This window comes from Acanthisitta chloris, unplaced genomic scaffold (genome assembly GCF_000695815.1).
Source record: "Acanthisitta chloris isolate BGI_N310 unplaced genomic scaffold, ASM69581v1 scaffold7608, whole genome shotgun sequence".
NCBI lineage: Eukaryota > Metazoa > Chordata > Aves > Passeriformes > Acanthisittidae > Acanthisitta > Acanthisitta chloris.
In genome coordinates this window covers 109,229-124,438 of record NW_008686420.1, presented here as the reverse complement: position 1 = coordinate 124,438, position 15,210 = coordinate 109,229, and the positions used below count along the sequence as shown (strand labels likewise).

The following is a 15,210-nucleotide window of genomic DNA, read 5'->3' as shown; positions in this document are numbered from 1 at the left end:
AGGTGCAAGCCAGGGAGGCTGAGGCTGCTGTGAGGAGAGGTCTCACCTCTCTCGGGGAGGCTGAGGCTGCTGTGAGGAGAGGTCTCACCTCTCTCGGGGAAGCTGAGGCTGCTGTGAGGAGAGGTCTCACCTCCCATGGCTCTGTGGGGGAGAAGGGGCTGTCTGGAGAGCAGAGCTGGTGTACTGGGCAAGGCATAGAAGGGGCAGGAGGAAGTTGTGTCTTTTCCATTTGGCCATCATGATATTCCTTTGGGAGTTTTTTCTTTGCTTCCAGAACTGGATTTTTGTTTGACTGTGTCACTGCTGCTTAGTCTCTGAATCACACTCCTGTCTTTGGTGAGGGCCCTGGAACTACTCGTGCCTCGTGGTGTGTGATTTCTGAGCAGTGCTCTGTGTTAGCAGGCACAGGAGGCTGGTGATGGAGTGAGGTGGAAGGAAGATTTCTGCAGCCTGAGCTTGACAAGGAGAGAGGAGTGTCAGATGAAGTCCTGTGCTCAGAACCATAGGAACAGGGACAGCACTGAGGTGACTCCAGCTCTGGGCTGTGTCGCTTTTTCCCTGCTCTGCTGTGATTTATTTTTTTTCATACACAGACACCTTTTTTCCTGCCTCTCCTTTGCTGCAGCCAATAACATGGAGTGTTAGTGCTCTGGTTTAGCTGTGGATTAATGGATCCCTTAGACTCAAACCTGCCCTTGGGGGAGGCAGGTCCAGCTTTGGAGTGCTCTCCTCTGCCACAGGCACTGTGACAGCAGCTTGCTGCCCTGTTCCTCAGGGGAGTCTCCTCTCTCTTGCCTCCCGTGTGCCCTTGGCTGTGTCGCTGTGGCAGGTGCAGGAAGCAGTGTCTGCCTGCCTGGGCAGCATTTGGTGAGGGCAAAGGGCCAGTGAGTAGTGGTGCTGCATTAGCCAGTGCTTGCCTGCTGTGCAAAGGCTTATTAGAAAGCAAAAAGGCTTTATTTTAGGCTGAAAGTCATGGAGCGTGTTCAGGCAGATGTGTGAGCTGTTTATTTCCTCTGCTCCCTGATGTCATTATGGCCAGTGAAGTTCTGTGCTGCCCCAAAGCTGCTGTGTTGCTTTCTCGGGCTCTGGGAGCAGCACTCTATAAAACACAGGCAGTATGCAACTGATTTCGTAAGAAATTTCTGTTTAACCCACTTGTCCAAGTGCTCCAAAGGGAATCTGAAGTGTTTGTATTCCATGGTTCTTGAGAACAAGTTGGTGTTTGTGCTGATGGGTTTCCAAGAAAAAATCCCAGAATAGTTCTGGGTCAAATTGCTGCTGTTAAACCTTTATGCTTTTACCTCTCAGATGAGTATGTGCCCTGGACTGTTGCGTGCCTGACTGTGTGTCTGTCAGAGTGTCTTAACTGCTCTCTGCTCTGACATGAATCCTGCACAGTGCAGCAACCAGAGCCACTTTGGCCTTTGGGCTTCTGAGGTGATGTGGAAGGGAAGGGTCACCTGCTTGTTTTTTACTACCTCTGGCATAAGAGTTGTTTCAGCCCTCACTGTCTCTCCTGCTGCAGAGAAGGATCCTAGAATTAGGATTTTTCTTAGACACTACCACCTGGTGCTTTCTGAGGGAAAGCAGGTACACTTACTGCAGCTAGGGAAAAATGCAAGTTAAATTTACTAATTCAAAAAAATGTGTGAGCCTAGGAAAGGGAAACGAGTGCCTCTTTATCCCTAAAATTAGCTGTATACACCAAAACAAATTTAAGATGCTAAAACTGCAACAGCCTTTCCCACAGAAATGCCTTTAAAATGTGTAGGTTTTCCCATTGTTAGAAGAGCAGAATAAATAACAGTAGCTGTGTATTTTAAAATTAAGTTGTTAATAAAATCCTGGTACATTTACATAAATGACAACATTAATGTACAATTAACAAAGCATTGTAATATTACAGCAACAAAAGAGGACCTACATATTTGTACAGATAGCTGGAGCAGCTACTTGAAAATACTTTCCAAAATAAAACCTTCTGTGGTAGTTCTCGGGCAGACCAGTGATCATTTTGAACCCCCTGTATGGCTTTCTAGTAATAAATAGGGTTATTGGAGCTGGTGATGCTCAGAAGCAGATGTGTACCTAAAGCACAAAGGGAGTGTGCCCTGACCAACTTGTCTGTCAGCTGACTGAGCCTAGACTGAAAATCCTTATCCATGCATGCAATTTGCCTCTTGTGTAAATCCTTTAGGAATGAGGCTGTGTCAGATTTTGATGGATTTGGTGGGAGATGCTATAGTTCCTTCTCCTTCCTTTCATCTACCCAACCAGCACAACTGTGTCTGTGTTGTGCTCTGGAGCTTGGGCCCAGCTGAGCCTCCTCCTTCCTGTGTGTTTAGTTGGAATATTAATTGACTGTTGAATTTCTAGGAAGGAATAGTTCTCCACTGAAAACTTGGCTTCCTCTTCTCCTTTACCCTTCTGTAAAGAATGAAAGTGTCTTGGCAAATGCTTCTGGTGTGTGGTGGCAAAGCTCAGTGGGAGTAGCTGAAGGTCTTTCCTTAAAGCTATTGGTAAGAGCAAGGTCTGTGTTTAACACAACTAACTGCCTTCCTACAGCTGGGATTACTTAAAATTTAAAAAGCACACACAGAACCAGGTTGAGATTCAGAACTGTAGATTGAACTGTCTGCTTTTCATTCTCCTAAGTCAGCTAGAGTGAGGCCTAGAATGAGGCCTTTTGGACCAGAAACATCTGTGAACAAAGGAAGAATGTGAATCTTGGGCATTTGAGTTTAAGTGCTGCTGCCCAACCATCAGGCTGCAGCCTACCTCCAGGAACCTGTCAGGAGTGCAGTGCCCAGACCCCCTGAGGTAGTGTATCTGTGGAAACACCATTCCATGGCTGAGGCTGTGGAAGTGGAGACTAGAGGTCAGAGCTTCTCGTCCTAACTAGCTCCGTAGAGAGAACAAACCACTGAGCTGTGTGTTCCTCAGGGTCTTGGGGAGACTTTTATTGCTATCTGTGGGATGGGGCAGTTTTTCAGCAGAGTGCTAGCTCCTACTACACCTGAGTCTTCTAGAAAGTGTCTGGCATGGTGTCAGGTCTCACAGCTAATGTTCAGAAACAGGTTTTTAAAATGAAAGTGATTGAGACTGTGAGATCTTGACAGTGAAAGGGTAGACAGTCTTTTCTTTCTCCTCAAAATAGATCCAGATTAACTAGCACAGTGAAAGTGAATTTAAAAACACACAAACCCCCAACTTTTCCCCTCCCTGCCCCAGCTCTGTTCTTCCTATTAGGCTTGGAGTGAGTAATTTCAAAGTTAGTATTAGTTTCTACTCAGCTTTGAACATACAAAATCTCTCTCTCAAGGTGCAAACGGTTTTGGGGAAAACTTGTGTCAGAGCCTGTTGCCATGTACAGACACTGTTGTTGCTGCAGCGAAGCAGTTTGTGCCACCAGCCTTTGTGTGCAGACAGATGGCTCATGGGGTGGGCAGTGAGCCATGGGAGCAGGAAACTCCTTCCAGCAGAAAACATCTATGTGTATGAACTAGGTGCTGTTATGGTGTGGAGACACTTTAGTTTACGGATTAGGTGTTGGCTCTAGGTAAATTGCCCCTTTCTCTACAGCCCTGCGTTGTGCCTGTGGGAAGTTCAGGTCCTTCACTCGCATCCTCAGCTCTTGTTTGGGCTGTGACAGTGTGTCTGTGACAGTAGCAGCACAGAGAAGCCAGCTCCCCCTCCCTCAGCACCCTTGCCTGGGGGTGGCTGTTGTAGGGAACTTTCAGCGAGATCCAGAAGGCAAACAGGACAGCCACAGCCTTCCTGGTGACACGTGCCCGTGGCTCTGCTGCCTCACACCCTGGAGGTGACGTACACGGAGTGCAGGCGCAGGGCCAGGGCTGCCTGCAGGTCCCGCAGCGGCTCCAGGCCCTGCACCTTGCTGTTCCTGCTGTAGATGAGCTGCTTGAACGAGTCCTGCTCCAGGAGAGAGCTCATGTGCTTGAGGAAGAAGCCCTCACAGAAAGAGGCCAGTTCAGGTGCATTGTGAATCTGTGGAAGAGAGGTGGAAGGTCAGTTAGCCTCTTCTGTACGGCACAGACCTAGGTGACTGCCCGAGCCTTTCATTTCTAATGCTTTTCCCCTTTAGTGCTTTCTGAGGGACAAAGGATAGGTGTGAGAGTGGGAAAGCAGCGAAGGCAGGACCAGTGATGGCAGATAATTTCTTCTGGTGCTTTTTGCAGGCACAGGTGTGAGCAGGGAGGCATCCAGGCCTTTTTAATTCCTTCCCCTGATGGCCTGCTGTTGGCAGAGCCACTGGCCTGCACTCCAGCCTCCTCCTCTTGGAGGAGCAGAGCAGCTGGCTGATGAAGTGGCCAAGGTACCTGTTTAGCTGAGCGAGGGGGGAGTGTGAGCCACCACACGCAGCACTGCACTGCCAGATGGTGAGCACAGCTCAGGGCAATCAGGATACGGTTCACAGGGCCTGAGCCTCGTCCGAGGAAAAGGAGCCGAGTGCAGGAGAATAGGATGTTGCACTTCTGAACCACATTAGGTGGATTGCTGTCTGGGATCTGCTTCCCTTTGCTTCAGAGTCAGTGGGGGAAGGTCAGTGACAAGAACAATGAAACTCAAGTTCAGCATGAAGGAGCACTGTGCACCCACAGCCTGTTCCTGGGAATTTGTGCAAATAGTAATTTAAGGGAAAGTACCAAAGGCCAGGAGGGAATGTTCTATTTCCACTCTGTACCACTGCATACTCTTAAATAATTCTAGGTTCTGAAAGAAACCAGCCCAAGTTCCATGGAAAAAACAAACAGCAGAGTGTGAGAGCAAAGCATCAGTATGGCACTACACACAGTAACACCAATCTTTATCAGCCCTCTGTGCTTTCTGCTTGTCTTTAAAGGACCTGATCCTGCAGAATTCCAGGAATGGGAGAGTATTTCTCTATGATTTATTGATAATTTAGGTTATTTGCTATAGAGCTGCATATCTGTCACACAACAGTTTGTGCTCATTCTGGAGCTGTAAATATACTCTAAATATATTCTTGCAGTAGCAGTGCTAGCCAAGGGTTTCTCTCCTAGTTGCTGTGCTGTGATCAATTGCCCCTGCTGCTCTCAGGATTTGAATCCCTCAGGCTTTGCTGATGTTGCTGTATCAGCCTGCTAAGACAGCTCTCCCCTCCTCTGCAGGGATCTCTCATCAATTTCATACATGATTGCTTCAGACAAGAAAACACACCGGGGCTGTGCAGGACTTTACGGACTGGAACTGGAATACATCTCACTTGTGTGGAGGTTGGGGCAGTGTTACCTGCAGGGCAGGTGCTCACCTGTGCCTGTGGTGTTTAGTTACCCCAGGAGCCTGCAGGCAGCACACAGGCTGTTTCACTGGCATCTTAAGTAAGGGGGTTGGCATTTACCTTTGCATATTTATAGATGTTCACGGAGTTGTCCATGCTGATGGTCTGGGCACAGAGGATTTCACAGTGTCTCTGGAGACCGTCCAGCTGGAACAGGCTGGCAGCAGACAGCAGCTATTGGGATGAGAGAGAAGCTATTTGAGATCATGAGCCTTGAAAGGCTTCAGGGAAGGCAAACAGAACGGATGATTTCCTCTCTGACTGCCTGTTTTAATGGCCAAGTCCTCGTGAAAGAGCAGAAAGGCCACTCCATGCTGAAGTGACAGATTGACAGACACATTTCCCCTCTTAGCAAAGACTCCTCCTGCAGTAAGTGTATTTGTGCTTCCTTCTGTCACCATGGCACTGGAGCACCAAGCAATGATGTTTTGAAACTTTAAGCTCATTTCCAGGTGTTAAGTATGCTCCTGGATTGGATGGAATCTTGCTGTTAGCTCAGGGATTTTGCCTTTCAACTCTGTTTGTGCCCCAGTGCACTTGGCAAGACTTAGAAAAAAACACTCTCACCTCTAAGATATCAGCGGTGGGAATTTCCATGGATTCTGTTCCTCCATAGTATAAATACTGCATCAGCATCTGGAATGGGAAGAAGGCCAGGCATGAAGTTATCAGGGAAGGCACAAGGGGCTGTTGATGGCTGTGCTGCCCTTCCTGAGCAGACAGGAATCGTGCCCTGTGCTGGCTCTCGCCTACACTGGTGACTCTTTTCTTAGCGTTGCAAATCTGCTGCTTTCTAACAGTCCTTTCTCAGGCTCTGAAAAGGGCCCTGCTGAGGATTTCAGGCCGAGGGTGACAGTGTCTCTGAGCAACACCAGTGTCCTTGTACAAGTGTCTCAGATCCGGTGCTGCCTGCGAGCTGAGCATGTGTGTCCCAGGGACCTCCCAGCCACTTGCCTCCCCTGCTGGGCTTCTAATCAGCTTCCAGCCCCCCAGCAGGGCTGGGGAAAAGGCCTAATTGTTTGCAGGGAGAGTGAGAAGCAGCTTCTGCTCTTAGATCTGCATGTGCTCAGCCCCAGCCCAAAGTCTTGTCTGGGGAGGGACTGGGTTTGGTGTTGGGAGAGGAGTGCTTTGGGTGCTGTGTGAGCAGGTGTGGGGCCTGCAAGCTGTGCTGACCGTGTTTAACAGGAGTGCTAACAAAACCAAGCTGCTACTTTTAATTTGGTTTTTATTCGTGTAAGAGAGTGACAAGAGAGCAAAGCTGCTTTCCAGCAGAGCCCTGAGCAGGACACAGATCCCTGGTGGCTCAGCATCTACCACCGAAACTGAGATTGCATCTCCTTAACTCATCTGATCGTTTAATTTCATGGAGTGTTTCACTGTTTCAGTTCTTTCTGATTTGTTGCTCTCTCCAGTGAAGCACAAGTTTATCTTTAGAAACCTTTAGATGCACTGATGCTGTTAAGGAAGTTTGTTGCAGTGCTCAATTACATTTCTTTTTTCTGTTGGGGCCTGAGGTGCAACATTTGGAATACAAAAGTTGCATAGCCTCTTTGAAGCAGAACAAAGATATTCTCATGGTCAACTTCCTCTGCTGAGGTGACAGCACTGCTGACCCACAGATCTGCTGGTTTGTTTGCTTATTGAAAGAGAAAAAAAGGAAAAGCCTCAATGCTGTAGTGAAACAGCTACACAACCTGTTCTGCACTTCACATTCCCTGATCTGTACCTTTCTTCCAACCCTGAAATGCAGATCTGGAAAACTGCAATACCTTAACTATCACATTTCACTGACTTGGTTTTTTTGCCTTGGGTGTGTGTTTGGTAAGCTGCTTTCTCTCCATCATGAATGAACCTCCCTTAAGTCCTTTAAATATGGAAATAGCATAAAAGCAAAGTGCAATTCCCAATCCTTAGCCTTTCTAGACTGGGACACTGTTGATTTCTGATCCTCTGATTTGAGTTACTATGAAGCCTGGCAATGCACCTGCTGTAAACAAGTTTTTGCTTAGCACTTAGCACAGCGAGAAAATGGTGCTTTAAAAGGTGTGGAAATGGTGTCTTAAAAGTATAAAACCACTTTTCAGTAGAGGACTAGTTTCTCCTGCCTAATGGGAGGAATCAGGTGCCTAGTGAGAAAATAAGAGTATAGACTGGAGGATTCTGGTTTAAGGTTGGTCCTACCTGAGAAGTTTGGAAAAAGGATCAGAATACTCCTGAAATTTAGATGTGCTGAAAGGAATTCCATTTCTACTTGTAAATTACCTATGATACTAATCCTTGGCTTAGTCTTACCTTCCAAATAGGTGGGAAGATGAAAAAGAATAAAAAGTTACATACCTTGAAAATATTGTATTTCATATCACTGATTTCAACAGTTTTGCTGCCGTGGCCATCGTGCTCTGTTTTATTGGTCATTAGAGTCTTGAACCTGGGAATGGTTTTAACAGAGTTAATTACCAGATTGCTGCAGTTATGTGCACACACCACCCACTGACAAACAGCCTAAGCGAGGGGAAAACAAAGATCTCTCCTTGGTTTTGTTTGCAAGTTGAAAAAGGAAACAGTTCTTTGGATTTGCTGACAATTAGTTCAGGGACAATTTAACCTGTAAATTGCTTGGGTCTGATCCAATCCCACCCTGTAACAGCTGGAAAAACCCATTACTGTGCCAATAATGGAGAAAAAAACCTAATAACTGCAAGTGTAGCAGGTCAGTGTGAGATTTCCAGGAAAGCTGCAGCAAGCATCACTTTCACTGCAAACCACACAAGGAATGGAAAGGCAGTGAAGGGCTGGGTATGTACTCCCCAATTAGTTGTTTTTAGGGATAGTGTAATTACATCCCTGTTCAGTGACTCACCTGTTAGATGCAGTAACCAGCAGGACTTTGTGTGCATAGAAGAGCTTTCCTTCTACTAGGAAAGTGACGTCAGACATTTCTTTATTGTTCAGAAAGTGAGGATCTGGTGGGGTAAGGGGAAGAAAAGAGTGATTTATTTTTTTTTTTTAAACTGTGCATGCTTTTAAGAAATAAAACCCCAACAATCCCAAGAACTTCCCTGTTGAGGTGAGCACCTTACCTAGCCGAGCTGGCAGTGTCTTTCGGATTTCAGGAATACTGGGGATGGGGCTGCTGCCATAGCAGTGGGTGAAGATGGATGCAAGCTGCTGGTTGATGGAGTCATTCTGTAAGGAGGACAATGGGTATCATCACCCTGTATTGAGCAGGTTTCAAATGTGCTGGAACAGTTCACTTGAGGCTTATAGCAACTGCACTCAGAGGGACAAGTGTGTGATCTGAGCAAGTGTGCTCTGACAGAATTCTCCCAACAGCAGAGTCCATCAGCAAAAGTTCATCCCTTTCTCTAGAACAGGTGAGCCCACAAGTGTGTTTTCAGCAAGGTTTGAGTCATGCTATTAGTCAGAAAACAAGTTTGCTTCTGAGTTTGCAGTTGTGTTTAGTCAGCCAGCTTTTAATTTATAGGGGAGTTACAACATAGGTTGTCATGAGCAATTATGGAGGTATCAAGAGCTGTATATGCTCCTCACCTTCCCCCCTGTGTGCACTTCAGGAGTGTTTTGGGGGGCTGTGTATGAATGTAGATAAATGCAATCAGGGCCTTCTATACCATAACTCCTTAGGGACTTTGCACAGCCATCCACTTCTTGGTGTGCACAACCTCCTCCAACAACAAAAGCTCTTGATTTTGGCACTGCTACAAACTATCACTTACTTTGCTGGTCTTGAGGATGTCAAACATGAGCTGCAACCCTTCATTAACCAGTTCCTCATTGTAGTCCTCCTCTTTGATGGTGACAAACTCCCTCAGCAGGGTCTGTACGACAGAGTAACGGGACTGGTAGAAGGTTGTCCGTAGGGACTCGATCCACACGTGGAGTTTCCAGGGCACTCCTGCAACCACAGAAAAGGAACAGTCAAAGATGATTTCCTGAAGTACCTGTGAGTAGATTGTCCTGCTGTTGTTATTAACACTTGACAGCACTGTAGTAGATCATGACACACATCCTAACAGCAGATAGTTTTGTCTTGATATTAAAGATGACTGAACTGGGTCATTGACCAATTAAATGACTTATCTACAAGAGCAAAGGATTGGTACCAGGATCATAAACTGGAACTTTCTGCTGATTGTAAAGGACCAGAGACTCCCTGTTGTGTACTGAGCTTCATAATCAGTCAGAACCACAAAATAAATTTGAACTGAACTTACAAGACTACATAACCCTACACAAACATGGTGTGAGGTCTTTTCTCCAGGTTACCTGTAACACACAAGCTTCAACGCTTGTGTCTCCTGCCTTTAGACTAGATTTATTCTTTCACCTTCAACCATTTGATCTCTGAGGTTATTTATGGTTTTGAGACCAGTCTCTTGAAAGATTTTTATGCCTTAAACCGAGCACCTTACCAAGTGCCCTGAGCTCCATGGTGATGTCCACGTAGCCGTGCTCAGCGCTGTAGTACATGGCCTCCTGCAGAGCCTTCATCCGTGTCTTGCACAGCCTGACCTGCCCCTCACTGGAGCTGCCCTGGCTGGAGGTGTCACTCTCCACCCCCTCAGCTAGAATCTCCTCCAGTGAGAGGACATCTCCCTTCACCTGCTGGGGCTGGGTCAGGAGCTTGCGCAGGACGTTCCTGAGGAGCAAGAAGAGAGATCACTTGTTCATAAAGGAAATAGCAAAAGTTTGGACAGGATTAGGTGTAGGGACCTGGCTTAGTGAATAAGAGTTTCCTTCCCAAAGACAGACAATAGGCACACGGAGCAGCATTTAAACCACTTTTATCCTTCCCTGTCCCACATACTAGAAAGTGATGCCCTTGGTAGCAAGGGCAAAACCATGGGCTAATCTCCTCATGTGGTGCATTTGTTTGGAATTTCACACAGCAGTTGCAAGGAAGAGACTTTCTTGTTTGTGTCCAGCCACTTTAGGAAGTTTGCATGATTGGTGTCCCTCAGCCAGCTGGAGCCAGCTGCTCCAGACATCCCCCATCCCAGCAGGGCCACCCAGCACTGGGCTGTGCTGCTGCATTGCCACTAGCTGGTGCTCTCCTTGCACCCACACCACTCCCTGTGGAGAAATCCAGTTAATAATTTGCGGCTTTAGGATCACCCTGTCCTATCCCACGGGAGAACAAGCCTTGACTTTCACAGTTTGCATGGTCAGAAGATGGTGGGAGGGGAACAGAGTTGGGAACAGAACGGTGTTTGTGTAGTATTACACTGCAAATAACTGCAATAGGCTGTTCGAGCTTTGCAAAGCTTGGGCCTCATTTGAGCTTGGGATATTTTCCTGGGTGTATCCAGATGTGCAGTGTACCTGGAGGTGCAGTTTTGGCATTGTAAAGCACAGCTGGGTTCAAGCAAGGTAGCTGCTATTACCATGCCACTGGCAGGGCCAGCTGTACTGGTGTGCAGCCCTGTGGGCACCTCTCAGCCCATCTCCGTGGGCTGTTTTAAGGCTGTTTTAATTGGCTTGTTACACTAACATTTTTTTTCTGGGAACAGAAGGATTTCTGGATGAGTTTGTAAGTAATGCCTATTTCTAAATAACCACCCTGAAAACAGGGTTGGAAAGCCCAGGCTGGCTGTTCAGCATAGCTCATCTCTTGGTTGGCCATCCAAAAAACCAGAGGTGCAGCCAACCAGATTCTGCAGCAGATTATTTTTGCCACCTTCTGTTTCAGAACATGAACCACAATCTCATAACCTCAATCTCATTACCTACCCTTAGGTGGAACTTAGTCTGCTCATCTAGAGCCCAGGAGCAACTCCTGCTCACTCTTAGAGCTGCAGAGCTAGAGCAGCAAGCATGAGAATAAGAAAAAGCAACCAAATATATTTGTTCTATTTTGTGCTTTTGATTAAAATATTATCCCTTTCTTTTATCAGAGTTGCTGAATAATGATATCTTGCATCATTTTTTTTCTCAAAAGGATGAAACAGAGAGCAACCACCAGTTTAAGGAATGATGCTCTAAAGGCACTACCTGCATCAGAACAGTCTGAGAAACTGCTCTTAGCAGAGTCTCAACACCATCTGAACTGCACACCCTGGGAACTGGGTCAGAAAGTCACACAGGAATACCTACAGCTGACAGATTTAGGCAAAAAGCCTCTGTTCTGAACAGAACAGTGTGTTACCTGTGCCCATGTGCTGCTGAGTGGCTGAAGCAATTCATGTCTTCATGGAGTGATGAGGACATCCCGTTGACTTCCAGCATGCTCAGGAGTGGATCAGCACCCCTGCTGAGCAGCAAGCTGACCAGCTCGTAATTCCCTAGGGAAAAATGGACAGAAACATTATGTTTCCATGTCTGTTACCCTCTTTGGAAGCATAAAATGTAGCACTGGTAACGGGCAGGACTCCTTCCCTCTGCTCCCATTAGATGGAATCCTGGATTGTGGCAGGAGACCCAGCACAGTGAGCATGTGTCACTGGGAGGGGAGGAGACCACTTTTGATCCCTTCAGTAAAGCTTGGAGCAGAGCAAGCCAGAGACTTATCTTCATAAGTGCACAAAAATGAAGCACAAAGAAACGAAGGAAAAAAGTAAAACCAGTTAGAGATGCAAAGTGTTCAAAACAACAGGTACTTTTAGGCTAGCACAGACTTGTTCACAGAACTCTAAACTCCTGACAGCTAACTAGAAGAAATGCAGAATTTTACTTGTATTTAATAAATTAAGAAACCAAATTTCTTTTTATAACAGTTATTTTTCCCCAGGCTGAATTTAAACTTGTTAATTTTTGAAGCTGGATGTTACTTAGATCCACTACATGCCTAGACTAGGCAGGAGCTGCTTATGTTTCTTGACAGTGCTCTACAAGGGAGTTGTTGCCTTCAGCTTTGCTCTGGAGGCCACTGACAGGAGGCAAGTGTGGGACTAGCTGCAAAAGCAAACCCCAGTGCCCATCAGGGTTGTGGTAGCCAGAGACAGAGTGTGCTGAGGCCACATGGAGCTCACCTGCAGCTGAGGCCAGCTGGAGGGGTGTCTCGGCGTAGTTGTCCTCTCCAGTATTGACAGCAGAGCCCTCAACGTGGGCACCAGCATCCAAAAGCAGCTGCATGGGCACATGAAAGGGAGTTGAGAACAGAGCAATTGAGCCAGACCAAACAGAAGTGGCTGTGTGTTAGAAAGGAAAAGCAGTGGATTCAGAGTGAGCAGGACACATACACAAAGGGCCTGTCTCAAAGGCTAAAGCAAAATTCCTATTACCAGGCAAATTTCTCTTGTGTTTCCTCACTCAGCCTCAGGCTAAAACCCCCACATGAATGCCAGTCTAGACTTTTCTTACTTTCTTTTGCTTACTGTGTCGCTTTCAGTGGTGAGTTTCTGCTGGAAAGGTGGAGAGGGGCTGGGCTGGCAGCCTGGAAGAACATTGCCTGCTTTGCTTATCTCCTTTATGGATGTGGCTTTGCAATTGTAATTTCCCAACTCCAAAGAGCTCTGCAATCGGAGCTTCTCTTGAGCACGGGAAGTCCATCTTACTTAGCTTCATGCTGTGTGCAGGAAGCAGAGTTCCTCCCGGGAATTAGCCCTGGAGGCTGGTCATACCTCTTGGTCTGTTGTCCTGTGGAGCCTGCCTAAGGAGGTCTGGCAGCTGCAGTGATTTGTCACACAGAACCTGCTTTCATTGAACCACTGAGCTGCCTGCAAGGGAAATAACCCCTCCCAGACAAGGGGGAGAAGGTCACCAGATGATGGGGATGCTTCATGGCCAGGTGGGGCTGGCAGACAGCACTGGGACACTGCTGGCAGGTCCCTGTGGCAGGGAGGACCAGCCCTGGCCCTGTGTGCATCACCAGGATAGTCTGTGACTGTGGGCAGTGCAGTCCAGCAGGAGCTTTGACATCCTTGGTTGCATCTCCTGGGAGAATCAACTCGTATCTCACATGTAAATTAAGGCCGTCCAACCTTTTGGAATACCAAAGGCTGCCTGGGCAATTTGCCAGATGGAATCTCATCTTTATAATTATTTACAAATGTACACAAACAGAGGATGAATATGTGCAGCCTCCACTTACTTACAGCTCTTTGTTTTCCCCCACCTTTGCACAGAAGCTAAATTAAATTCATCAACAACTGACTATCTGCTGTGATCAGTTTTTAATTCCTCTGGAACTTTGGGTAGGATTTCTAGGGCTCCACCCCATTCTGCTGCCCCCTGTGTTAATTCCACAGAAAAGGGAGCAGGGAGGGTGCAACAGGCTCAAATCCCATGATAGCTTAAGTCTTGTTCATGCAATTCTCAAGGATTATAAAGGAAATTACAGATGATTTGCTGCCATTAGAGCAGAAATCAGCACAGACTGAATTTTGCACATGTAAATTTATAAACCAATTAATATCCACTGTCAGCATCCTGGTCACCCTGTAACCACTCCACACGAAGCACTAGATTATCTGATACCAAAGAAATGATTGTGCAGCAGTTCTGCAAGGGGCACACCTTGGACCAATACTGAAAACAAAGAAAATTAAGGAAACACACTGTGTTTTGGTATCAGGGCCTTGCTAGGAATTACATCATCAATTGTCATTCTCCTCACTTCAAACCAAGCAGTTTTTCACTGGTTTGTAGAAAGTTCCCACGAATCTGCACATGGAGCCTGTGACAGTCCTGTGCTCAGGAGGGCCGAGAGTGAAGGTGTTGCCCTGCACTTGCCTCACAGTGCTGCATTTCAGTCCCTCCATGTCTCCTCTAAGGATTCCCGACCAGAATCTTACCTGGACCACAGAGATGTGCCCATGTAGCACAGCAAAGGTGAGAGCAGTCCAGTGTCGGCTGTCGGGATGGACCGAAGGGTGTCGTGGAGAGGTGCTGGGAACCTGGGAGAAGGGAACCAGGAGTCATCACCCACTCCAGCCTGTCTGCCATCATCTTGCACAGAACTGGCTTTTTCCTTTGTGACAACCCCAGGGAACAGTGACTTAGGCCACTTAGAGAACACTGCTACTACCAGTCAGTCTGTCCAGTCCCCTGGGCCTTTCTAATGGGCTTACTGGTTTCTCCTTGTGGCAGCTCCTTTCCCCCACCATGCCTATTAAACTTGCCAATGCCAATCATAATTGCAGGCACTGAGTGCTCCAGTTTTCTTCCCTCTCCTAAATCCCTGAAGCAATGCTTTGCTAGAAGCTTCCAGAACGGAAGCCTTCAGTTGCTAGGAGAGATTTCATAAGTGCTCTTGTTAGTTTACAGATGAATAATTATGGGGAGAGGTTCCTCTGTTACTCACAGGTATATCTAAATTTGCTCCAGCATCTATAAGCATTTGGACCATGGCTTCATCTCCAGCAGCACAGGCATACATGAGGGGGGTCATACCCTTCAGAAAGAAAAAGAAAAGGGAAAAAGTTAACTTTCCTATCCCTATCAATAGTGACAATGTCACAGACACAGTGAGTTTGAGTCGACATGCAGAAGATGTGTGTGTGCAGTGTGATAACATATACATATGTTTAAAGCATTTTTGGTTTCTATGCAGAGTGGACACAATGCACTGATATTGGAAAGTGACCTGGACAAAACATCAGGGGACAAAGCTGCAGGAGCACAAAAGGGATCACTGAAAACCCCAGCAGTGTATTGTCCACAATTCTTGAGCTTTCTCAAGGCTGCCAACAAAGAAACACTATTTCTTGGCTCATTTGTAGCCAAATGAACTGAAAGCAGAAAGCAACACAAAAATACAGGAGATGAATTTATTTGGCAACTTCTCCCCATTGCTAAAATCCTATTTGCCACAATATTTCAGCATTTCAATCCCATAAATCTCTCTCTCTCTACTTAACCAGCAAACCATGACAGCTCAGAGATGAATTATGAGAGAAATGAGCCTTACTTATGGAGTTCATTCCAGAAGTAGC

At 46.7% G+C, this 15,210-nt stretch overlaps 1 protein-coding gene across 1 annotated transcript in view; it reads right to left on the bottom strand.

Annotated features, from left to right (window-relative positions):
* Positions 1-3,807: 3,807 nt before the first annotated feature.
* The window catches only part of ABTB2 (ankyrin repeat and BTB (POZ) domain containing 2), a 120,617-nt gene continuing 109,214 nt past the window's right edge, over positions 3,808-15,210 (bottom strand). Inside the window, exons 6-17 of the mRNA XM_009080111.1 lie at positions 14,580-14,669; positions 14,071-14,172; positions 12,307-12,403; positions 11,484-11,619; positions 9,751-9,977; positions 9,055-9,233; positions 8,401-8,506; positions 8,181-8,283; positions 7,658-7,748; positions 5,888-5,956; positions 5,381-5,494; positions 3,808-4,005 (exon numbers count right to left, since the gene is read on the bottom strand). Of these exons, the coding sequence (XP_009078359.1) occupies positions 3,808-4,005; positions 5,381-5,494; positions 5,888-5,956; positions 7,658-7,748; positions 8,181-8,283; positions 8,401-8,506; positions 9,055-9,233; positions 9,751-9,977; positions 11,484-11,619; positions 12,307-12,403; positions 14,071-14,172; positions 14,580-14,669 (1,512 nt within the window). The remainder of the gene's footprint in view (positions 4,006-5,380; positions 5,495-5,887; positions 5,957-7,657; positions 7,749-8,180; positions 8,284-8,400; positions 8,507-9,054; positions 9,234-9,750; positions 9,978-11,483; positions 11,620-12,306; positions 12,404-14,070; positions 14,173-14,579; positions 14,670-15,210) is intronic.